The sequence below is a fragment of the Moschus berezovskii genome, chromosome 24 (genome assembly GCF_049115385.1).
Source record: "Moschus berezovskii isolate FMDL1 chromosome 24, NW_MosBer_1.0, whole genome shotgun sequence".
Taxonomy (NCBI): Eukaryota; Metazoa; Chordata; class Mammalia; order Artiodactyla; family Moschidae; genus Moschus; species Moschus berezovskii.
The window spans coordinates 18,889,079-18,915,098 of NC_142483.1; the positions used below are offsets into that span (position 1 = coordinate 18,889,079).

A 26,020-nucleotide genomic window follows, 5' to 3' on the forward strand; every position below is an offset into this window, starting at 1 on the left:
TCGCTCAGTCGTGTCCGACTCTTTGTGACCCCATGGATTGCAGCACGCCAGGCCTCCCTGTCCATCAGCAACTCCCGGAGTTCACTCAGACTCATGTCCATTGAGTCGGTGATGACATCCAGCCATCTCATCCTCTGTCGTCCCCGTCTCCTCCTGCCCCCAATCCCTCCCAGCATCAGAGTCTTTTCCAGTGAGTCAACTCTTCGCATCAGATGGTCAAAGTATTGGAGTTTCAGCTTTAGCATCAGTCCTTCCAGTGAACCCCCAGGACTGATCTCCTTTAGAATGGACTAGCTGGATCTAGAATTAATATAAAGTAAACATGTGTTTTGCCACCACCGTGACAAGGAATAGAACACTGCCAGCCCTTCTACCCTCCCACCCCACACTCCTCTTCTGAATCACAGGCTCGTTCTTCCCTCCTCCACAAAGATAACCACTGGGCTGATTTTTATGGTGATGGATTCTTTGCTTTCCTTTATAATTTTACTCCCTAAATGAATGTATCTCTAAACACTATAATTTAGTTCTGCCTGTTCGTGAACTTGATCCAAACACAATCACGCAGTATGTGTTCTTTTGTGTTTCTGTTTTCTACATTCTTGCAGACACTTGATATTGTCAGTCATTTAAAATTTTGGCTATTGTGGGTATACAGTGGTATTTTATTGTGTTTAAAGTATGTTTCCCTGATGACTAAAGATTATTGGCCAGTCCAAGACCAATTTTCTACAAAGTGCATATTCAAATGGTTTTGTAGTTTCTACAGGGCTGTTGACTTTCTGTAAGTGGCTTACACACTTTTTTTCTCTTTTTCTTTAAAAATACTATCTTGTGGATACTGGCCCTTCATTGGTAATAGTGTGGCAAATACCTTTTCCCACTCTGTATCTTGCGTTTCTCACTCTTACTCTCTCTTAATGGTGTTTTTGATAAAATTAATTTGAATATAGTCTAGTTTATCCATCTTTTTTATAATAATGCTTCTGTATCCTAGTTAAAAAGTCTTTCCTATAGCATGACCATGACAATATTTTCCTATATTCCCTTCTAAAGTTGCACTTCAGACTTTGAACTGTTATCTACCTGGAATTGACTTTTGCATATGGTGTGAGGTGGGATACAGTTTCATGACTTTTCCACATGGATATTCAATTTTTCCAGAATAATTTATTGGAAAGATTTTCCTTTCCCCACAGTTCCTGGATGTCACTTTTATCTTGTATCAAGCGTTCGTCTATGCCTGGATTTGTTTCTGGGCTTTCTGTTTTGTTTCATTAGTCTGTGTATCCTTGTTCCAGCATCACCCTCTTAGCTTTTGTAGCCCTGGAACAAGTCAGTGGGAGAAGGCAATGGCAAGCCACTCTAGTACTCTTGCCTAGAAAATCCCATGGACGGAGGAGCCTGGTGGGCTGCAGTCCATGGGGTTGCTACAAGTCAGATGACTGAGCGACTTCACTTTCACTTTTCACTTTCAACATTGGAGAAAGAAAGGGCAACCCACTCCAGTGTTCTTGCCTGGAGAATCCCAGGAATGGGGGAGCCTGGTGGGCTGCCGTCTATGGGGTCGCACAGAGTCGGACACGACTGAAGCGACTTAGCAGCAGCAGCAGCAACAAGTAAGCCCTCCTGTGCATCTTTTTTTTTTTTTTAATAGTCTCAGGCTACATTTCCATAAGCATTTTAGAATTAACTTTTAAATTTTTACAAAAAAAGAAAAAAAATAAGAAACCCATTACCACCAACAAAAATTACAGGAATTTTGATGTGAGTAGCACTGAATTTATAGGTAAATCTGAGAAGACTTGAGTCTTTATAAAATTGAGTCACTCTTATCTCCATTTATTTATTTCCTCAGTAATTATTCTTAGTAACATTTTATGGTTTTCTACCTAGAAACTTGCATAAATTTTCTTTTTGGTATTTGATTTCTGATGTGTTAATATAAGCCAACTTTAATTTTTTTTTCATATTCTGTGTGGCTGTTATGGATTGTGTCCTTCCAAAATTCACAGGTTGAAGCTCTAACTCCCAACGTAATAGGACACATGGCCTTTAGGAGGTAATCAGGTTTGGATGAGGCAGAGGCCCCATGATGGGATTTGTGTACTTTTAAGAAGAGTGAAATTAAAGTTCACTCTCTTCCTTACATGAGGACACAGTGAGCAGGTGGCCGACTGCAGAGCAGGAGGAGGGCTCTTGCCAGAACCCAAATGTACTGGCACCCTTATCTTAGACTCCCAGCCTCCAGCACCGTGAGGAATAATCATCTTTTATTTAAGCTACCCACTCTATGGCATTTTGTTAGGGCAGGCTGAGCTACAACAGTAGCTGAGAAATTCAGAACTTAATAGTCACAGGCCTTGCTAAGCTTTCTGGTTAATTTCAATCGTCTCTCAAGTACATTCTTTGGAACGTTCTGCATGTATCGTTTTGTCTATGAGTAACAGCAGTTTTATGCTTTCCTTTTCAATCCCTCTAAGTTTCTACTTATGGCTCTTGCTTTACCGCACTAGCTGAGACCTTGCGTACACTGTGAAACAGCAGGGCTAATGGCGAATATTCTTATCTCATTGGTAATCTCAGATGAATAGCGTTCAACATTTCATCCTTAACTGTAAATCCCTTCCTAGATCAAGTTTTTCTAGAACTTTTATATTTATTAAGTTGGAGGTTGACTTCTGTCTTTTCTTTCCCAGCATCTACTGCGATGATTGTATCATTTACTCTTTATTAGCCTGGTGAAAGGCATAGGATTAGTCTAATGTGAAATGTGTCGCATTGGTCATAATGTCTCACTCTATTCAGATTGCGCACACACACACATGCAGTTTATCTGTATGCCTGCCTATCGACCCATAAGGTGCTGTGAGGACAGTGGCATCTGTGTTTCCATGTGCAATTGGTCTGTAGAATTGCTTTCTGTTATGTGCTTGTCAGGTTCATGTGTAAGGCAACTCATACAGCAAATTGAGAACTGGGAGAGGTTTTCCTTTTTTTTTTTTTTCCTTTTCTCTGCCAGAATTTGTTCCAGCAGTCATAAGATTCTCATTGAAAAGCTTACTCAGATTCTTCTTTCTTAATTGTGTGGTAGGATTTACCAGGACAGTTATCTGGGCCTAACACTGTCTTTGTGAGATGGGTTTTAGTTCAGGTTTGAGTTCTTTCAGTTCAGTTGCTCAGTCATGTCTGACTCTTTGTGACCCCATGAACTGGAGCACACCAGGATCCCCTGTCCATCATCAACTCCCAGAGCTTGCTCAAATTCCTGTCCCTTGAGTCAGTGATGCCATCCAACCATCTCATCATCTGTCGTCCCCTTCTCCTGCTTTCAGTCTTTCCCAGGATTAGGGTCTTCTCTGACTATTGAGTTCTGTAATAGTTATCAAACTATTCATATTTTATTCTTCACTTTGTGTCACTTTGGGTAAACTGCATTTTTTCTAGAAATATGAATTTAAACCCAACTTTCAAATTTATTGGTCTAAGATTATTCATTATATGCTCTTCTCCTTTTTAATGAATGCAATAACCAGGAAGATGTTTAGTATTTAGCATAACTTTTAGCTTTTTTCCCAATAAATGCATAAGAGTTATAATCAAAAAGTAAATTACCCTCTAGATATGGGGGAAAGAGAACCCTCTTGCACTGGTGGAGGGAATGTAAATTGATGCAGCTACTATGGGGAACACTATGGAGGTTCCTTAAAAAACTAAAAGTAGAATTAATATCAGTTCAGTCAGTTCAGTCGCTTAGTCGTGTCCGACTCTGCGACCCCGTGAACCACAGCACGCCAGGCCTCCCTGTCCATCAACAACTCCCGGAGTTCACACAAACTCATGTCCATCGAGTCGGTGATGCCATCCAGTCATCTCATTCTCTGCTGTCCCCGTCTCCTCCTACCCCCAATCCCTCCTAGCATCAGACTCTTTTCCAGTGAGTCAACTTGTCGCATGAGGTGGCCAAAGTACTGGAGTTTCAGCTTTAGCGTAAGTCCTTCCAATGAACACCCAGGATTGATCTCCTTTAGAATGGACTGGTTGGATCTCCTTGCAGTCCAAGGGACTCTCAAGAGTCTTCTCCAGCACCACAATTCAAAAGCATCAATTCTTCAGCGCTCAGCTTTCTTCACAGTCCAACTCTCACATCCATACATGACCACGGGAAAAACCATAGCCTTGACTAGACGGACCTTGGTTGGCAAAGTAATGTCTCTGCTTTTTAATATGCTATCTAGGCTGGTCATAACTTTCCTTCCAAGGAGTAAGCGTCTTTTAATTTCATGGCTGCAATCAGCATCCGAAGTGATTTTGGAGCCCAAAAAATAAAGTCTGACACTGTTTCCACTGTTTCCCCATCTACTTCCCATGAAGTGATGTGACCAGATGCCATGATCTTCGTTTTCTGAATGTTGAGCTTCAAGCCAACCTTTTCACTCTCCTCTTTCACTTTCATCAAAAGGCCTTTGAGTTCCTCTTCACTTTCTGCCATAAGGGTAGTGTCATCTGCATATCTGAGGTTATTGATATTTCTCCCAGCAATCTTGATTCCAGCTTGTGCTTCTTCCAGCCCAGCGTTCCTCATGATGTACTCTGCATAGAAGTTAAATAAGCAGGGTGACAATATACAACCTTGACGTACTCCTTTTCCTATTTGGAACCAGTCTGTTGTTCCATGTCCAGTTCTAACTGTTGCTTCCTGACCTGTATACAGGTTTCTCAAGAGACAGGTCAGGTGGTCTGGTATTCCCATCTCTTTCAGAATGTTCCACAGTTTATTGTGATCCACACAGTCAAAGGCTTTGGCATAGTCAATGAAGAAGAAATAGATGTTTTTCGGGAATTCTCTTGCTTTCTCCATGATCCAGCAGATGTTGGCAATTTGATCTCTGGTGCCTCTGCCTTTTCTAAAACCTGCTTGAACATCTGGAAGTTCACGATTCACATATTGCTGAAGCCTAGCTTGGAGAATTTTGAGCATGGCTTTACTAGCGTGTGAGATGAGTGCAATTGTGTGGTAGTTTGAGCTTTCTTTGGCATTGCCTTTCTTTGGGATTGGAATGAAGACTGACCTTTTCCAGTCCTGTGGACACTGCTGAGTTTTCCAAATTTGCTGGCATATTGAGTACAGCACTTTCACAGCATCATCTTTCAGGATTTGAAATAGCTCAATTGGAATTCCATCACCTCCACTAGCTTTGTTCGTCGTGATGCTCTCTAAGGCCCACTTGACTTCACACTCCAAGATGTCTGGTTCCAGGTGAGTGATCACGCCATCGTGATTATCTTTATCGTGAAGATCTTTTTTGTACAGTTCTTCTGTGTATTCTTGCCACCTCTTCTTAATATCTTCTGCTTCTGTTAGGTCCATACCATTTCTGTCCTTTATCGAGCCCATCTTTGCATGAAATGTTCCCTTGATATCTCTAATTTTCTTGAAAAGATTTCTTGTTTTTCCTATTCTGTTGTTTTCCTCTATTTCTTTGCATTGATCCCTGAGGAAGGCTTTCTTATCTCTCCTTGCTACTCTTTGGAACTCTGCATTCAGATGCTTATATCTTTCCTTTTCTCCTTTGCTTTTCACTTCTCTTCTTTTCACAGCTATTTGTAAGGCCTCCTCAGACAGCCATTTTGCTTTTTTGCATTTCTTTTCCATGGGGATGGTCTTGGTCCCTGTCTCCTGTACAATGTCACGAACCTCCGCCCAGAGTTCATCAGGCACTCTATCTATCAGATCTAGACTCTTAAATCTATTTCTTACTTCCACTGTATAATCATAAGGAATTTGATTTAGGTCATATCTGAATGGTCTAATCGTTTTCCCTACTTTCTTCAATTTAAGTCTGAATTTGGCAATAAGGAGTTTATGATCTGAGCCACAGTCAGCTCCTGGTCTTGTTTTTGCTAACTGTATAGAGCTTCTCCATCTTTGGCTGCAAAGAATATAATCAATCTGATTTTGGTGTTGACCATCTGGTGATGTCCATGTGTAGAGTCTTCTCTTGTGTTGTTGGAAGAGGGTGTTTGCTATGACCAGTGCGTTCTCTTGGCAAAACTCTATTAGCCTTTGCCCTGCTTCAATTCCATGCTCCAAGGCCAAATTTGCCTGTTACTCCAGGTGTTTCTTGACTTCCTTCCTTTTACAAGGACGTCTTGTAGGTCTTCATAGAACTGTTCAACTTCGGCTTCTTCAGCGTTACTGGTTGGGGCATAGACTTGGATTACTGTAATATTGAATGGTTTGCCTTGGAAACGAACAGAAATCATTCTGTCGTTTTTAAGATTGCATCCAAGTACTGCATTTCGGACTCTTTTGTTGACCATGATGGCTACTCCATTTCTTCTAAGGGATTCCTGCCCACAGTAGTAGATATAAAGGTCATCTGAGTTAAATTCACCAATTCCAGTCCATTTTAATTCACTGATTCCTAGAATGTCTATGTTCACTCTTGCCATCTCCTGTTTGACCACTTCCAATTTGCCTTGATTCATGGACCTAACATTCCAGTTTCCTATGCAATATTGCTCTTTACAGCATCGGACCTTGCTTCTATCACCAGTCACATGCACAACTGGGTATTTGTTTCGCTTTGGCTCCATCCCTTCATTCTTTCTGGAGTTAATTCTCCACTGATCTCCAGTAGCATACTGGGCACTTACCGACCTAGGGAATTGCTCATTCAGTATCCTATCATTTTGCCTTTTGATACTGTTCATGGGGTTCTCAAGGCAAGAATACCGAAGTGGTTTGCCATTCCCTTCTCCAGTGGACCACATTCTGTCTAGCAATCCCAGTATTGGGCATATACTCTGAGGAAACTATAATTCAAAGAGATACATGCACCACAGTGTTCATCGCAGCACTATTTATAATAGCCAGGATATGAAAGCAACCTAAATGTCCATCAACAGCGGAATGGATAAAGAAGATGTGGTACATATATACAACAGAATATTACTTGGCCACTAAAAGGAATGAAATTGGGTCATTTGTAGTGACCAGAAAATCAGAGTAAAGTCCGTCAGGAAAACAGATACGTCCATTAACACATACATGCGGAATATAGAAAAAAGGTACAGATGACTCTATTTGTAAGGCAAAAATAGAGACAGAGGTGGAGAATGGACGTATGGACACAGCAGGGGAAGGGGAAGGGGAGCGGGGGACGGACTGGGAGAGCAGCACTGACATATACGCACTTCTGTGTGTAGAAGGCAGCTGGTGGGAAGCTGCTGCGCAGCACAGGGAGCTCAGCTCGGTGCCCTGTGATGACCCAGAGGGCAGGATAGTGGGGTGGGACGGAGACCCAAGTGAGAGGGGAGGTATATATATTTAAGTAGATTTTCCAAGCAGGGATATGGAGTGGGTTGCCATGCCTGCCTCCAAAGGATCTTCCTGACCCAGAGATAAACCCCCGTCCCTTACATCTTCTGCATTGGCAGGCAGGTTCTTTACCACTACTGCCATCCAGGAAGCTATTGCCTTTGTCTAATTATTGCTCCTTTGAAAGTAAGTTTGTTTGTTTGTTCCTTCTTACTATTAAATCTCACAAGCTACTCTTTGATTTTCTGCAGTTGGACCATGATGTGCCTAGGTGTGCATTCTACACCCCCACCCTGGGTTTGCAGTGTTCTTGAATTTCTGGATTGGTGACTTGAAAAATTCTTAGCCACTATCTATTTAAGTATATCTTCCACTTGAATTCTATTTTGGAATTGTGCATATCTATTAGACTTTCTCAGTATATTCTATACTTCTGACCCCTCATATTTTTGCCACTCTCCTTTCATCTCTTCGTGGTTCTTTAGGAATATTTTCATTTTGTTGTTGTTTAGTTGCTAAGTTGCGTCTGACTCTTTGCGACCCCATGGGCTGCAGCATGCCAAGCTTCTCTGTCCTTCACCATCTCCTGGAGTTTGCTCAAACTCATGATCATTGAGTTGGTGATGCCATCCAACCATCTCATCCTCTGTCATCCTCTTTTTCTCCTACTCTCAATCTTTCCCAGCATCAGGGCCTTTTCCAACAAGTCAGCTCTTCACATCAGGTGGCCAAATATTGGCGCTTCAGCACCTTCCAATGAATATTCAGGGTTGATTTCCTTTAGGATTGACCAGTTTGATCTCTGTGCTATCCAAGTGACTCTCAAGAGTCTTCTCCAACACCACAGTTAGAAGAAAGCATCAATTCTTTGGTGCTTGACCTTCTTTATGGTCCAACTCTCACATCCGTACATGACTACTGGAAAAAGCATTGCTTTGACTATATGGACCTTTGTTGGCAAAGTGATGTCTCTGCTTTTTAATATGCTCTCTAGGTTGGTCATAGCTTTCCTTCTAAGGAGCAAGCGTCTTTTAATTTCATGGCTGCAAACAGCATCCGCAGTGATTTTGGAGTCCAAGAGAATGAAATCTGTCACTGTTTTTCCACTTTTTCCCCATCTATTTGAGATGAAATGATGGGACCAGATGCTGTATTTTCATGGCTCATCTGTAAGTTCACAAAATCTCTTCTTGCCCGCCAAACTCAGGCTGCTAAATTCATTCATGGAGTTACTGTATTTTTCAGTAACAGAATTTCTATTTGGTTTTTTTCACATCATCTCTGTATTTTTAATAGATTCTAGCTTTCTGTGGAATTGTTTTTGAGGGGGGCATAATCTAGTCCTTTTCATTCCAAAAGAAAGTAAACAGATTTATTTTAATGGCTGTCTGGTGATTCTAACCTTGTTTATATTAAATTTCCTCCTCATAAGTTGTGTGTGCATATGTATACTGGTATCGGACATTTCATTTGAAAATATTTATAGAAATAATTTAAGATTTTGGATGGTATTATTTTCTTCCAGAGGTGGTTTTTTTCTTTGCTTCTTCCAGGAACTGAATGGGACTAGCAAATCAGAATCCCATTAATTCAGTGTCTGGGTCTGGTCTGTTTAGTAGTAGAAACGGAAGTCACACTTTTTTCTTGGTGGTCTCAAAACAGCCTGCCCTACAGGTCTTATTCTTTAATTACTTCCTGAACTAATTTCTTACCACTCAAACATTTCCATAATTTATTATCTCTAAAGTGTAATAGGAATCAGAGGGAACATAACACATCTACGCATTGGCATAGCCGATGGGCCCTCGCAGTTTTCATGGCTCACCACTCATTATAAATTGGAGATAGTAGAACATACTTCAGTGTCTTTTGGATCCTCAGAGAAGAAATAAATACAGAAGGAGCACAATTTAGAGCTACTTTTGCTAGCATATCCTGAATTGATTGGCTGTGAACCTACATGATTTTGCGAGCCCACATGATAACTTGGGTAGTGCCGGTGGAATGTCAGAATAATGGAGCACTTACTTTATAAGAGGTGGCTGAGGGACAGTTTAGGCATAGGATAGAGTGAACTGCATAAATACTAGCTATTATTAAATGATAAGTCAAAGATGATTCAGGTGAAATTTCATAGCTTTTCTTCATATTAACCCCCATGAGCTCTGGGAGGGTCTTCTGTGCTCCCCCAGCTTCCTTTACAGCAGAGATAAAGGCAAAATGCGAAAAGTGGAAGAGAAGAGAGAAGCAAGTAGACAAAGAAGAGTCTTGGGAGTGGGTAGATATTTGTAGAAGGTTTTGGCCTTATGCGACTATGCAGATTGACATGTGATAAAGCATCCATTTCTGGAAACGGGATAAGGATGATGGTGAGGATAGAGTTTATCATCTCACAAGATACAAGTAAAGCTCGAAACTTGAAAAAGTTCCTTTTGGCATTTGGACTGCAGTGTTCTGAAAACGACTCTGTGCTGATGGATCATGTAGTTCCAAGATTCAGAATGGTTAAAATTGACTTATGGACAGAAGTCATTTCTATGAACAGTTGAATTAAATCTCAGATGAACAGTTCTGTAGATTCTTTAGCCCTTAGAGGCCTGGAAAGCTTCTGCCTGAACTATTGGGTACATTTTATAGAAAGCTGGATCTTGGTAAAACATTTTAAAAATAATGAAACTGAATTAAAAACCCATTTTGGAACTATGAGGTGGACTTATTTCAAAGAATATTTGTAAAAGGGAGGGTTGAGGTATAACTAAATGGTTTTTCCTTGGAGTTATGATAAAATTATTTAACGGGATGTTGTTGCTTGGTCACTCAGTTGTGTCCAGCTCTTTGTGACCCCATGGACTGCAGCACACCAGGCTTCCCTGTCCTTCACCATCTCCTGGAATTTGCTCAAACTCATGTCAATTGAATCAGTGATGCCATCCAACCATCCAACCATCCAACCATCTCATCCTCTGTTTCCCCCTTCTCCTCCTACCCTCACTCTTTCCTGGCATCAGGGTCTTTTCCATTGAGTCAGCTCTGCACATCAGGTGGCCAAAGTATTGGAGCTTTAGCATCAGTCTTTCCAGTGAATATTCAGGACTGATTTCCTTTAGGACTTACTGGTTTGATCTCTTTGCAGTCCAAGGGACTTTCAAGATTCTTCTCTAGCACCACAGTTTGAAAGCATCAATTTCCGGTGCTCAGTGTTCTTTAATGGGATATTAGATTTTATTATTTCTAAAGTCTCTATGATTCTATGGTTTATACTCCCAGTTTAGACCATAGGGACTTGATTTATATTTCAGTTCAGTTCAGTCACTCAGTCGTGTCCAACTCCTTGCGACCCCATGAATCACAGCATGCCAGGCCTCCCTGTCCATCACCAATTCCCGGAGTTCACTCAAACTCATGTCCATCGAGTCGGTGATGCCATCCAGCCATCTCATCCTCTGTCGTCCCCTTCTCCTCCTGCCCCCAATCCCTCCCAGCATCTGAGTCTTTTCCAGTGAGTCAACTCTTCGCATGAGGTGGCCAAAGTATTGGAGTTTCAGCTTTAGCATCAGTCCTTCCAATGAACACCCAGGATCGATCTCCTTTAGGATGGACTGGTTGGATCTCCTTGCAGTCCAAGGGACTCTCAAGAGTCTTCTCCAACACCACAGTTCAAAAGCATCAATTCTTCGGCGCTAATCCAAATAACTGAATTTTAAAAACCTTGCTACTGAAATTTGGTTCTGTAAACACATTCTACACAGAAGGAAGGGAGAGGCAGCATAATTCAATAGAAACATGCACAGCAGAGAAAGAAAAAGCAAACTAAACTATCTTTTCTTGCTTTACTTACGATGATGGATCCTTTATCTAGAGAGCTTTAGAACATCATACTAAAGTATCAGTAGGGCAAGGGGGCATCTCTTACTCTTTTCAAGTATCAATTTGGGGATGGGCTGAAAGAGTGATGGCAAAGACTTTCGCAGGTAATGATGATGCCCCAAACATGGGCCTTACCTTGCAGGTTTAGGCCAAAGAGCTGAAGTTACTTTTCCTCCCCCACAAGGAAATAGGAGTACTCTGACCTGCTCCTTGGGTCTTTTTCACGGGAGGCTGCAGAGCTGAGAGGACCTCGTGGAAGAGGCTGAGATTTTTTTCTAAGTGGATGGGATAGATTTCAAAAGGTACAATTGAGTGATCAGAATATGTACTCAGTAAGTAAACCTGTCCTTTCTTGTCCACCTCGGCTGTCCATGAGTATGATATTATATGTGTGGTCCAGTGGCTGAAATTATGGTGATTTTTCAAAAATTCTAGTGTCAAGATTTTGCTTTGACAGTGTATCTGTAGCTACTAATCATGCTGTTTTGGGCTGACTCAGTTGCTTTGCAATTGCAGGGCTCTGTTCTGAGTAAATGAGAGGCAGCCAATTATCTACGAAATAATGGTGTGCGCAGAGGAGGGTGAATCGCAGATGATCACTGCTGACACAACAGGGTGTGGAGACCCACTCCACTCTGACTTGCTATCAGAGTCGGGGCGATACTTGCAGATTTTACAAACAACACACCCCATTAAATTCCATCACGGGGCGGGAGTGGGGACAGGAAGTGATACTATACAATGGTGTATAGAGGCAGCCAACCCAAGAATTAAATACCTACAGGGAAATTTAAAAAGAAAAACAAAAACCACTGTGAAACTGTGTTCTAGGAAGGGCTTCACTGGTGGCTCAGCTGGTAAAGAATCTGCCTGCAATGCGGGAGACCTGGGTTCGATCCCTGGGTTGGGAAGATCCCCTGGAGAAGGGAAAGGTTACCCACTCCAGTATTCTGGCCTGGAGAGTTCCATGGACTAAACAGTCTCAGACATGACTGAGCGACTTTCACTTCACTTCAGGAAGGATTGCAAAGTTAGATAAAAAATGCAGATCCACTGCCATGTAATGTGATTTAGAACAAAGACTAAAAGCTGTCGCAAAACACCTTCCCAGGAACTCAGCCCTGTGTGGGGAGGCGATGCATAAATTCACCTAAGCAGAAGGCACATGCTGAATTCCTGGAAACAGAGGATTGCTGACCTCATCAGGGATCTGTCATGTGGACGGTGAGACCACCACAGCTTCATCCATAACCCCTAGGCTGTTGTTGGCTCTTCCTCTGAGTGCTGAAGGCAGCATCTGCTTTGTACTATTGCTTAAGCAACTGCCAACTCACAGCCACTCTTCTGCTCAGCCAAGGATTCAGAATGGCCAAAACACCAAGGCATCCCTCAGGGTTATATGGAAAGATCAGGAAAAGTCTTCTGCACAACTAAGCCCATGTTGGCACTGTGGTGGTTTCAAGAGGCAGAGGACACGGTTTCTAGTTTGGGAATGCTTGTCTCTGTGGTCGTGAGGTGGTCAGGCTGAGGATTAATCTGGGTCGATGCATAAGGAAGCTGTAGCACAGGGTTGGTTACTTACTGAGGGGTTGCTAGGTTTTCCCACATCAGACACTATGCAGAGAGTGGTTGCCTGTCACAGACCCGTTTCCTAGCTGGGGCATCTCCGAGCCGAAGGCTGCACATGCTGCTCTGCAGTATGCTCTCCACTAAGGCAGATGAGTGGCAAACAAATAGATCCAATCGGCCCAGAGACTGAGGGTGCCCGTGGGGGACAGCGGGGTGTGGATCAGGACTTCCTGCCTGGAGTCCTCCACTTCTCGTCCCCAAGGAAGCTCACTCTGGCTTCCCCCATGCACTTGTCTCCTCCCCGTGCTGGGTGAGACTCAGCAAGCACTAGCTCAAGGGTAGGAACAGGTCTCGAGTCAGCTTTGTCCAGGTTTGGACTCTGACCTCTACTGCTGTTTTCCCAAGAGGGACATCACTGGTCTAAGATCGTTTTAGCTGATGTACATGAAACCCCTCTGTAGGTAATTCTCTTTTAAATCCTTTTGATTGGGGCAAATGGAGAGTCTTGGTTTGGTGCCACCCTCTCTAAGGGTGACCAGCCTCTCAGCTTAACAAAGAGGAGAAAGAACCTCAGTCTGGTAGCTCCAGGCAAGCAGCTGTGCAGAGATGGGATTCATCAGCACTGTTTCTCTTTTATATTTATTTTTATGCTTAACTTCTAATGATAAGTAATAAGTAATATTCATTTCTCTTGTGGCTAAGATAGAAAGTTTAAGATAAACTGAATTTTTAAAAGTGAATCAGGTAAATAGTAACTGGTACACAAAGACTGAAAAAAGCATGCCAAGATGGAAAGAAATGAAATTGGTGAGACACTTACATGCCCAAGGTCCCATGACTTAGGCGGGTGGCCAAATGGTGGAGAAAGGGGGCAGACAGCCCAGGCAGGAGTCAGCACAATGTGGGACACTGTCCAAGCAGAGTGAAGTAGTTGGTTCAGCCCATTAGGGTTCCTGTGGCCTGGCTGCAACGTGACCAGGGAGGCAGGTACCCGAGTGGGTGGGATTGACAGTAATGGTAAGAAAGTCCAGCAGGGGAGGGGCGTCCTCACAAAGGAACCAGGGAGACCAGCAGACCAGGTGAAGAGGCTGAAGACACAACTTGGGAGATACAGCAGAGCTGGGAGAGGGTGGCAGTGTTGACTGGAGCCACAGGCTCTTCTTCGCAAGGTGAAGAGTAAGAGATGAAGGGAAAGCCCTTTGAGGTGGGGCTGTGTGGGTGCAAATCTGAGCTCCACCACTTACTAGCCATTTACCTTGCAACAGCACTTAGCATCCCTGAGTCTTGTCATTCAGTGACAAAACATCATTGAGTTTTGCCATCACCTGCAAGGAGGGATAATAAGAGAACCTCTGTTGTCTATCAAGTCTCAGTAATGTTGGTGGTAATCGTCCATTCCGGGGCTGAGCCCTGCCGTCCCTGCCTCCCTGCATGCTGTGAAGTGTGCGGCCGTGCAGAGTGAGCGGCACCAGGGTCTTCAGACCGGCTCTGCCCGACACTGACTTGCTGATGAGGGAACACTCAGGAAAGCCCGGAGAGGCCAAGGGTACTGGATTTCAGATACTGTGTGAAGTCTAGATATGTCCTATTTATTAACCAACTTCAGAAAGTTCCCTGAACCCCTTAACACTGTAGAAACATTTGGTGCATCGATGCATTTTGAAAAGGGAGGAGAGTGGGTATCAAAGAACCAGATTAACCAACCCCATGATCGGGTTTCCTGAAAGGAATGTTTCCTTTCCCCTTTGTCTCTAAAGAGAACTACACCTGGTCTCTCTCTCTCATACTATAGGAGGTGATGCCCTTGGCAAAATCTGTGTTGCTGTTCAGTCGCTCAGTCATGTCTGACTCTTTGCGACCCCATGGACTGCAGCACACCAGTCCTCCCTGTCCATCACTATCTCCCGGAGCTTGCTCAAACTCATATCCACTGAGTCCATGATGCCATCCAAACCACCTCACCCTCTGGCGCTCCGTGCATACTGGACACCTCCCGAGCCACGGAGCTCACCTTCTGGTGTCATATCTTTTTGCTTTTTCATACTCTTCATGGGGTTCTCGAGGCAAGAGTATGGAAGTGGTTTGCCAACCCTCCTCCAGGTGGTGAAATCTTAGGCCTACGTTCAGTCCCTTGCCTCCAAGTTACTCATCCTGTGCTCTTTGGCCTCCCTTCCATTTCCACTTCCCACATCTGGCTGCTGGGAAAACTGAGGGTGATTTGTTTGATCTGTAGCCAAACATCCTTAAAGAGAGATATCACTGTGAGTTCATTCAGAAGCCCACAGGCTCTCTGGCAATAGTTTGTGTAACAAGTTAAGGGGAATATCTTTCTGAAAAGACTTACAAGGCAAGTTGATTCACCTGAAAGATAGGCAATGTGAGGCCCCAAGGCAAGACAGAAGCAAAAACTGACAAAGCAAAGCATTCCAGAAACTCAGGTATGAAGCTTAAATTCTCTTAAACAGTCTAGAAAGCACACTGTAAGATAGGATCCTACAACTGAGCAAGCCTCAAGAAAAGCCTGCAGGGTTCCTGCCTCGCCCTGGAAGTGCCTGTTACATAAGAAAGCCAGAAAGGGGAAAAAACAAAACAAACTCAGCCTAGAAAGTGGTGACACCGTTTGAAGAGGACACAGAGCTTGCAGAAGAGGAATAGAGAGACTATAGAGTCATGCCCGTAGGCCTGTGTTCTTAGGTAAACTAGCTTGGGCCTAAGGTGGGGAGAGAAGGGAAGAAAGGGAGAAATGAGAGGTGAACAGTGGTGGAAAAGATTAGAAATAAAATATCAGTTCATATTGATGCATGGCAAAACCCATCACAATATTGTAAAGCATTTATTGTAAAGTGATTATCCTCCAATTAAAATAAATAAAAATTTTAAAAGTCAGCTTCCGTTCCCACCATGCTATATCCCTTCAGGCCACTGGGTACAGAGCTGACAAGCCACTGACGTGGAGAAGGCAGTACGGTTTCTATAATGACAAGGCCTGAGACAGCAGCGATGTGACCAATCCCTGGGGGTGTGAGGGAGTGGGTATTTGATACTGGGTCCCTAAGGAATTAGAATATTATTAAAAAGAGGGTGGCAGGGAGAAAGACCAGGAAATGCACATTTATTTTAAACTAACTAAAACAGACTTACATCTCCAAATGAAAACCTAATACCACAACCAATGTTTTGTAGCTAAAAACCATGCTCATTAAGTGCTTGATACAATTTTATATAATGCAATTGCTACCAATATTTGTTCACTAATTGCATTTTTAATTTGTATCTGATCTACTTCAGCTGCTTATAATATAAACACATTTACACAAGACCAGCTGAAGCAGACAGTTTTAAAACAGAAAAACAATGTAGAGAAGAGGCTCCTTATTTGGGGTTCATAATCCCTGCAGAGATTTATTAACAGGGTTGTCAGATAAAATAAAAGACCCAGTTTAATTTGAATTTTAGATAACGAATAATTCTTTTACTCAAAGCAGGCCCCAATACTGTTTATTAATATCGATACCTTTCAGGAGATGCCTGAACTCCTTAACATTGCGTACAAACATGAAAAGGAGATTAGCTATCTCTTTCTATCCGTCTCAAATCTGTGATCTCCCAGTAGTTAACCATCATTAATGTGAAGAGGTAATTCTCTTTCCCTGTGGCCTGATCTTCTTAACAGCCAAAGCTGAAGGGAAATAGAAAGATAATTTACCAAACAGCTGCCAGGAGAGGTGTGTGTGTGTGCTTAGTCTCTCAGTAATGTCCATCAGTAATGTCCAACTCTTTGTGACCCCATGGGCTGTAGCCTGCGAGACTCCTCTGTCCATGGGATTCTCCAGGCAAGAATACTGGACTGGGTTGCCATGCCCTCCTCCAGGGGATCTTCCCAACCCAGGGGTCGAATCCAGGTCTCCTGCATTACAGGTGGATTCTTTACCTTGTAAGCCACCAGAGGAGAGAAGGCAGAGCCTGCCTGAGCCTGGCTGAGCTGGTTGTGAGCTCTAAGCTGCAAACTTGAAACAGAAATCTGTGACTTGAGCCTAAGGGCAGTGTGACTTCCTGGGAGGGTTTGGATTTTTTATTTTTTGCTTCATTGGTGAATAATTGCTTTACAATATTGGGATGGTTTCTGCCATACATCACCATGAACTGGTCATAGGTATACATACGGTCCCTTCCCTCTAGAACCTCCCTCCCGCCGCTCTAGACTGTCTCAGGGCGTCTGTTGTATAGCAACTTCTCAGTAGCTGTCTATTTACACAGGGCAATGTACATACTCCAGTGCTGCTCTCTCAATTTGTCCCGCCCTCTTATGCCCAGTAGTCGGATGGCGAGTCATATGATCGTTTAATTCTTAGCTTTTTAAGAGGTTTGCCTTAGAGACTATCTCCGGTTGCTTTGTTGAGACTGGACTGGAGGGGACAGAGGGGACAAGGGCCTGGGCAGGAAGGACAGGGACGGAGGGGAGAGGTATAGAGGTGGTGTGGAAGTGAGGCCCCGAGGGTGGAACAAGTGCCTCAAGGGTCAGAGTCCTCCCCGCTCTGGTTCAGTGTTCGTGCAGCCACCACTGGTGCCATGGGGAGCGGGCGGGGCTGCCTCCCTGAGCCCCCACCCGTGCTGGGCAGCGAGCCCCGTTTGCTGGGGAGGCACCAGGAGGGTCTGCGCGATGCTGAAGTAAACTGCAGTCTTACCCGCGTCACTGAAAGTAGCCCCTCAGCGCTGCAGCCTCAGCCGCCATTTCCTCCTCCGACCGCCACAAGGCTGGGGCGTCTTTATCCTCTCTGTCGTGTTTCTGGAGCTTTGGAGAAAGAAAAAAAGAAAAAAGACTCCTGTGGGATCTTCTTTTGGAACAATTATTGTGGGGCAGCAGAACAGCATTTCCAAATCAGCGGCTGGGGCACATATCTTTTCATTGTATTACGTGGCTAAGAATCCCCCTGCGATTCAGGAGACCCAGGTTCGATCCCTGGGTTGGGAAGATCCTCTGGAGAAGGGTATGGCAACCCACTCCAGTATTCTTGCCTGGAGAATCCCACGGACAGAGGAGCCTGGTGGGCTACAGTCCACGTGGTTGCAAAGAGTAGGACAGGACTGAGGGACTAAGCACAATTACTTGCTGAAATCCAAAAATGGGTAAGGGTTTTGTGTAAAATTCCACATTTCTAACTTCTGTAACACAATAACTAGATTAGGCTACGCTGGGGGCGGTTCACCACCTTGTAGTGATCCACTGAGGTTGGAGTGGTGATCACAGACTGGCGGGCATCCTGCCATTTACCAAAACCCCCATCACCTTCTAAAACTATGCTCGACCAGCATCATCCGTTCTTTTTACTTCCCAGCCCCTGAAGACACTGCGCTGGCCACCTACCCACAATCATTTCCCAAGCTCGCCTGTGGTTAACCTACCTTCTCTTCAGCTTAGCCTCTCTTATATGAGCTCTGGGCAGTTTTGCTCACTGAACCAAAATGGCCCAGGCTAATTGATGATAATAATAGAAGGGCCGTGAGTATTGAGTGAGAAATAAGAGTCGGTGCTGCTGCTGAGTCGCTAAGTTGCATCTGACTCTCTTGCCACCCATGGACTGTAGCCCACCAGAGTCCTCTGTCCATTGGATTCTCCAGGCAAGAGTACTGGAGTGGGTTGCCATTTCCTACCTCAGAGGCTCTTCCTAGATTCTTTACCAGTGAGTCACCTGGGAATTCTGAAGAAATAAGAGTATGTACATTAAAACAGGCTTCAAGCCTGCAAAAGGTAAAAAAAAAAACAAAAAAAAAAGAGGAAAATAATTAAATGAGGAAGCTTCAAAAAACACTTGGCCTTAGTCAAAATAACCCTTTTAAACTCCTCTTCATATACCCATATTTATTTTAAAAATATATTTTGTGTATGTCTCAGGTTTACATAGTGAGTGAATAAAATTTCAGTTCTATCAGGGGTGGGGGGATGCTGTCAGAATGTTCTTCATTAGAAGAGCTCAATCCCCCCTTAATCTCCTATGCAGTTTAGTTTTATTAACTAGATTTGTTATTCCTGTCTGCAGCTGTAGACACTGTAAAATGCTGAGGGTATACATTTCTCCACAGGAGGCACAGTGCAGTATTTCATGTTAAGTCATCTGAGGAGACTGGGGCCAGCTATTTAACAGCACCAACGATGGCTCATATTTATGATGCGAAGGGCCGTTTCTTCCTCTTCACGTATTATTTCCTCGTGCATCATTTCACTTAGTTCTTACAATAGCCGATACACGAGACAGGCGCTTCCTCGCTCCTTCTTCAGTTCAGTTCAGTCGCCCAGTCGTGTCCGACTCTTTGCGACCCCATGGGCTGCAGTGCCAGGCTTCCCTGTCCATCACCAGCTCCTGGAGCTTGCTCAAACTCATGTCCATGGAGCCGGTGATGCTGACTCCTTACCAAGGAAGAAACTGAAGCCTGAGGAAGTTCAGTCACCTATCAGAGATCACCCGGCTAGGAGCAGTACTGCCGGGGGTGTTCCCCACAGCTTTTGCCTTTTTAAAATCTCTCCTGAGGAAGTGCAGTGCCAGCACAGAGCCAACAGTTCCACAGCTCCTGCCCCCCAGGTACCATGCATGACCCAAAGGTCAGATCCTCCGACAAAGAATCTTACCGGCTCAGGCAAGTTGCACAATTCAAATAGCGGAGTTTGCAATCTAAGGTCCCAGTCACTCCCACTCTAACCCAGAGACCCCCACCCCAGCAACTTGCAGCAAATGGAGAAATGTCCCCATTGTTTCAGAGCCAACTTTGATTCAGAAGGAAAAACAGTGAGGGGACCTAGATGCTGGTGGGGCAAGTTTGAGCCTAAAAGAGGCTTGTTAGCATATACCCCAGCCACGAATATGTTTATGAGGGTCATGGATCTTCTGCTGCATATCTGGCTGCCAGCACGCTGGTTTTACACTTTGCCACATAGATTTAATTTCCCTTAGTGGAAGAAAACCACATTAAGAAGTCATTTCCTTCCTTGCAGAGGCAGAGATGACGCAATGGCTACAGGCAAGTCAAACGGGATTGCTATTTTTCTCCTCAAGAACTAATTTTCATTTTGATACTAGCTTTAGGTCTGTTATAAATCCATCTTGTAACTATTTCAATAGGATGACAGAGAACAATGCAAAGCCCAGAAAATATGGCCTCCCCACTTCTGGTACTGCCGTCGGAAGACGCAGAAATCAAGCATTAAGTGGCCTCATCAAGGCAGATCGCACCAGATGAATCCAAATAATTTAGAGCCTGCAAACGTTAATGCCTCCTTGGTTATCAGGCTACCGTCTGTTATTGTCATATGCCTCCCAGATGGCAGCATCATGCCAACGCTTAGAAGTTGTTTATGGGAAATAGGAAATAAGTAAAACAAAAACTAATGGTATTTGCAAAGCACTATGGTATATGGTTTTTAAAACGTAGGGGTTTCTAGTCCTAAAAGTCCCCGATGGAAGCATGTGGCTTTCTTCAGAACAGCCATGCTCAACCCCGGCTGCCCACAGGAATCACAGAGAACTTTAAAATCGACAGATGGGGGCTCTGACCCAGGTTTCATTGGTCCAGGGGGGCAGTCTGGCGGTGGGGACTGTTTTCAAACCTCTCAGGCAATTCTCAGCTGCACTTGCAGTCAAGAAACAGTGTGTTTGGGAGAAGTTTGTGTGCACAGGTTGAACCCATATATATTACAGAAAGAACATTATACATTTGCCTTTAAGCCCATTGCTTGCGACTCAACAGTATGGTGGCTTTCCTTGGCAAACTCTGCTCTGGAACTGCCCTTCTCTATCCAAGGATCGTCTGAGCCACAAGGCTCTTTTCCCAGCAACATCACGATGCTGGTCTGGTGTGGGAGCTTTTGAATGCATGTGGAGTCTGCAGGAATAGGGAGCCTGGGAGAGGCCTGGTGGGCAAGCCTCATGTCCTGGAAGAGCCGCCCGGGTGACTTGGAAATGAATCGTGCTGTGGGTCAGAGTAAGGTTCTGTTTCCCCAAGCAGCCCAAGAACCTGGTGGCTGGAAACCACTGCCGAGCTAACTAACAGATAAGCCCTAATCATGACTCTAAAAAAACACCTTATCCAAAGGCACTATTTGCCTCAAGTGACCTTCAGTGGTGGAGGAGGGGCTGGCAACTCATTCAAGTATTCTTGACTGGAGAATCCCATGGATGGAGGAGCCCGGCGGGTTAGAGTCCATGGGGCTGCAAAGAGTCAGACATGACTGAGCACGCAGGTACCCATGAGCTTTAATGGACGGGTTTCACTTCAGAGGAACTTTCCAGATTACCTTAGACCATCCACAGGGAAAGGCAGTGACTACTTATTCACCCACCAGATACTTATGGTGTCCTTGCAATGCCAGGGCAGAGCCCGGGCACAAATGCACCTACCCAGACTGACCCCTCTGCTGTCCTCATGCACCACCCAGGTGGGGAAGGTAAACACCAAATGATTACTTACAGATGAGATGGGCATTCCCAAGTGAGAACGTGCTGGGGGGGGCTCACCTAGCCTGAAAGGCTTCTGAGAAGTGACTTAGTTTCACAAGGAAAGAAACGGACTGTTCGAATAAAGAGCGATGGTGGCAGTGGGGAGTGGTGATTACCCTAAGGAACAGCCAGCAAGGGCTCTCCAAGAAGATGAGCTTAGGCCCAGACACGAACAATGAGAAGTGCAAGCTCTCTGACCTCTCTCTGCCTCAGCTTCCCCCTCCGTAACAGTAGGGAGGAGGTCTCTATGCTGATATGCATGACACACAGTGAGGGGTGCTGGGGGTTTGCAGCGGCTGCTACTATTACTCTCATTATAGCTGTTGCTATAGGCTGGATACACTGTCCCCTGACAGTGACCAAATCAACCCACAGAGGCTGCCTCTATGCATGAGTACCTTTACTATCTTCATGGTTTTCCAGGGCCCTTTATCTTTTAAACCTTAAAGACTCTGCTGCTGGGAAGGATTGGGGGCAGGAGGAGAAGGGGATGACCGAGAATGAGATGGCTGGATGGCATCACCGACTCTGTGGACATGAGTTTGAGTGAACTCCGGGAGTTGGTGATGGACAGGGAGGCCTGGCGTGCTGTGATTCATGGGGTCTCGGAGAGTCAGACACGACTGAGCGACTGAACTGAACTGAACTGTGTGAAAGGATTAGCAGTCATCATCGGAATTAAAACTGAACCAACTCATCTAATGAGACATTCAGGTCTGAGGAGAAAATTCAGCCCCTTCAGTCATGAAATAGTGGCAATAACCCCTTCCTCTCGGAGTGGTGGTAAGAAGCAAATGAAGTATTCATGGAGGCTCCTGACTGGTAAAGGTTAAGCCCCTGGAGTGAAAGCATGTGGAGAAGGTCAAATGCAGTCACCATTGCCCTGGGAAGACAGATGCCTGATTCAGCAAATAGAAGTGCAGGGCATCCAGATAATTTGCTTTTAGTATATCTCATGCACTATTGGGGACACACTTATACTAAAAAATATTCCGAGTTGATCTGAAATTCAAATTTAACTGGACATCCTGTATTTTATCTGGCAACTCAGTCTCAGAGACCCCTTGGACAGTTTTATTTCAGTTTTATTCCCTAGCTGTGAATCCTGGAAAAGATAGAGAAGACTGTCCGAAGGAAGGTCAGATTCAAGACTAGCATTTATGCACTCTGGGGCTTATTATTATTTTTGCATAAAATGCAGAGGAAATTACCAGCACTCTTTAAATGGCAAAGTTCATCTGTTCTCAGATGCACGGTTGGTCACATTTTAACATCTCTGAAATCACAGCATGTCCTACCATCAATGGTCTGACATAATTTCATTGGCAGTGTTTTTCTTTCTTATTAGTACATAAAATAACAGTTTGAATTAACTTCTTTCAAATACAGCGTCTGGGATTCAATGTCCTAGGGTTCCCCCTCTTGCCCCTCTGCAACGGGGCCACAGCATCAAATGATGAATACAATACACTCAGCACCTAGGCGCCTGTAACACCTGTGCCTTCCCTTATGTTTATGCAACAGTGAGACTCTTTTCAGAAGCATGGTTCTTTGGAGGAAGGCTCATGCCAGAGTTACAAAGTTTACAGAAACTTGAACCAGAATCTTTGTTCACATTCTTCAGAGGGGAGTCTGTGAGGGCTCTGGAAGCGAATTCTATTTCTATACAACTTTGAAAAGAGATGCAAGAAAAAAAATGTATCTGCAGTCATCCTGCTTTATCTGCCTGAAATGATTTCTGGGGAAGGTAGTGTTAACAGGATTTCTGATTAAAGTGGGGATACGTGTCAACTTTGACACTGGGCTGCTTCCTGTCCTTTAAGTGTGTTCTCATGAGGCGTGAGGGGCAGTGATTAATTCCCCGATGTATTGCTCAAACTGCCTTGACTATTGACATCTTTATCGCTCCATAATGGAATACAGTAGGAGGAATGATTCACAATAATTTAAATGTTTTCTCAGAATTTAGAACTAATCTGTAGTAGAATGCAGAAGTGTCTTCAGAGGGCAGACAAACAATTTAAAGCCACTCCTCAAAGAAGCCAGTGACTGAATACAAACTTGGGTGTTGTTCTAAAATTCATTAGTATTTTTCCTTGTTAGTTTTATAAAACAATATAAAGAGCAGAGAAACCAATTCTTATGGTTGGTGGTTCTGTTTAGACCAGGTGTTTATATAAAGATTTCAAAGAAAATAATTTCAGTGGGAAGTAAATCTTTATTTTGTTTTAGATCTGATTCTCTATTATTGCTTTCAGTTTAGACAACAAGCATTTCTTGACCACATGATATAGTCCAGGCACTGTTCTAGGTCTTATGAAAGTTATAAAGATGCAGGAGACAAAAATCTTTGCCTGCTGGAGTCTTGCCACCCGACAGGGCAGAGAGATCCATACACACATCACTTAGTCCAAGTCAGTATGGTATAAACACTGGACCAGAAGTTCTCCCATAGTGCTCTCAGGATATATGAAGGAAAGAGTAATTCTTACTGGGCTAGGGTCTGCAGTTGACTCTAAAAAATCAGGATTTGCCCTGGCTTTAAAAATGGTGATGGATTTTAAGGACAAAGTTTTTTGGGGGGATGAGAATACCTTCAGAAAATGCATGAGGCATTTCCCAGCTCTCTTGTAACTTGTGCCCATTGCCAGCTTCACCATCCACTTATACTGGTCTTTCCTTCCAGACAAATCCTGCCATGGCATTCCTAGCCACACCTGCCTGTCTGTCAAAGTTGCTGAGAGATCATGCACTCGGTTGCCATTTTGTGAAGCCTTAGCATTCCATTGTTAAAAGGTGAGGGGATGACCCAGAGGGAGGATAAAGGGAGGAGGGAGGTGGGAGGGGGGTTCAGGAAGGGGAACTCATGTACACCCGGGGCGGATTCATGTCAATGTATGGCAAAACCAACGAATAAAATATTGTAAAAGAAAAAAAAAAAAGATGGGACCCACAGCCCAGTGGCCCAGAAAACAGCCTCCAGTCCTGCAGTTCAGAGCTGCACACACGTTAGTACCCTATCAAGACAGATGTGTGCGTGCGTGCATGCAAGGTTGCTTTAGTTGTGTCTGACTCTGTGCGACCCCATGGACTGTAGCCCGCCAGGCTCCTCTGTCCATGGGATTTCCCAGGCAAGAATACTGGAGTAGTTGCCATTCCCTTCTCCAGGGAATCTTCCCAACCCAGTGATAGAATCCATGTCTCTTACGTCTCCTGCATTGACAGGTAGGTTCTTTATCACTTAGCGCCACCTGGGAAGCCCTACTGAGATAGATGCTCCATTCCTAATCACCTGTCTGCCGAGTAATCTAGGTTTCTGTTGGTACCAGCTTGCCCTGAAGATGGTACCAGTGTGACTTCTACCAGAATGACAGTACGATCCAGACTCTAGCTAGAATACAAGACGGCTTTGTGTGGATCTTACTTATTTGAGGCTTATCTCCCATTTATGATGTCATCTCAAATTTCCCTTTAAAGTAAATTTAAGTTACAAATGAGTCGATTTAGACAATGTATTAGGTAAAAATATGGGAAATATGCCATAAAACACAGCATTAACCTTGGGAGATGGTCCAGAGGTGCGAGAAGTGCTCCAAATCGTGATGCCTGGGCCTTTGAGAACATGCACCAGACACGAGTGTGGTTGTGTCTACTGAGTTGAGCAGAAGGCATCAGAACGTTTTTTTTAATGATAGATGCTTAGAAGTCAAAATGATGTCGTAGTATGAGGTCTGAGGAGAATCAGAGCATAGTGATGTGCAGGGGTGCTAGAGCTTTGGGCAGGGGGTTTGGAGCAAGGTCTCACACAGAGGTGACACTTCAGCTGCAACATCAGCAATGATTAGACGTCCATGAAGCAAGAGGCTGGGCAGACAGCAAGTGCAGAGGCTCGAGGGAAAAGGAAGTTTGGCATGTGGGTAACTGGCTAGAAGATTTGCGTGCAGGAGATAGCTGGTCATTTACAGCTGGTGGGAATGGCTAGGGGGTGTGGGTTTTATTTTTGGTGTGATACTAGTCACTCAGTCCTGTCCGATTCTTTGCAACGCCATGGACTGTAGCCTGCCAGGCTCCTCTGCCCATGGAGTTCTCCAGAAGAGAATACTGGAGTGTGTTGCCATTGCTTTCTCCAGGGGCTCTTCCCAACCCAGGGATCAAACCCCGGGCTCCTGCAGTGCAGGTGGACTGTTTACCGCCTGTGCCACCAGGAAATTGATGAGAAGATGTTAAAGGTGTAGAAGAAAAGAAGTGAAAGCACCGGAGTAACTTTTCATCGAGAGAAGCCTGGCTGGGGCCGCAGAGGGAGACAAGCTAGTGCAGCAGCCAGAGAAGGGGCGGCGGGAGCCGGGAGGAAGGGACGAGGAAGCGTTGGAGGCGGGTGAGCGCGGCGCGTGCGGTGTGTGAGCGCTGGCCTCTCCCTGTATACGGACATTTATTTACATTTCCCTCTGGTGCTTCTTTCCTCTGGGCACTCTGTGAGGCACACATTGATCCTGGGCTCCCCGGAACCAGTGTGAAAATCACTCTGTTTCTGCACATCTCTCTGTAAGCGTACACTCCCCGAAGAACCCTTCAGTCCCCATCCAGATGGGACCAGGTGACGGTTCAGATCTGGATGCTGTTTCACTGTCTCTGGGGCTCTCAGACACATACCGTCAGTGCCCGAACACTGAATACCAGTGCTGCTTATTGAGCAGACTGTCGCCACTCTGGGCTTTCTTGGTGTCCAAATGAATCACCTCTTGCTTTCATTGGAGGCAAAAAAAAAAAGTGT

At 44.5% G+C, this 26,020-nt stretch overlaps 1 protein-coding gene across 6 annotated transcripts in view; it reads right to left on the bottom strand.

Annotated features, from left to right (window-relative positions):
- The window catches only part of FHIT (fragile histidine triad diadenosine triphosphatase), a 1,558,201-nt gene that overhangs the window by 13,424 nt on the left and 1,518,757 nt on the right, over positions 1-26,020 (bottom strand). For all 6 annotated transcript variants that reach the window (XR_016036236.1, XM_055414232.2, XM_055414233.2 and 3 more), the window contains one exon: positions 17,446-17,552. Coding sequence is in view for 5 of the 6 variants with exons in the window: in XM_055414232.2 (XP_055270207.1) it covers positions 17,451-17,552 (102 nt within the window). In the remaining variant the exon portion in view is untranslated. The remainder of the gene's footprint in view (positions 1-17,445; positions 17,553-26,020) is intronic.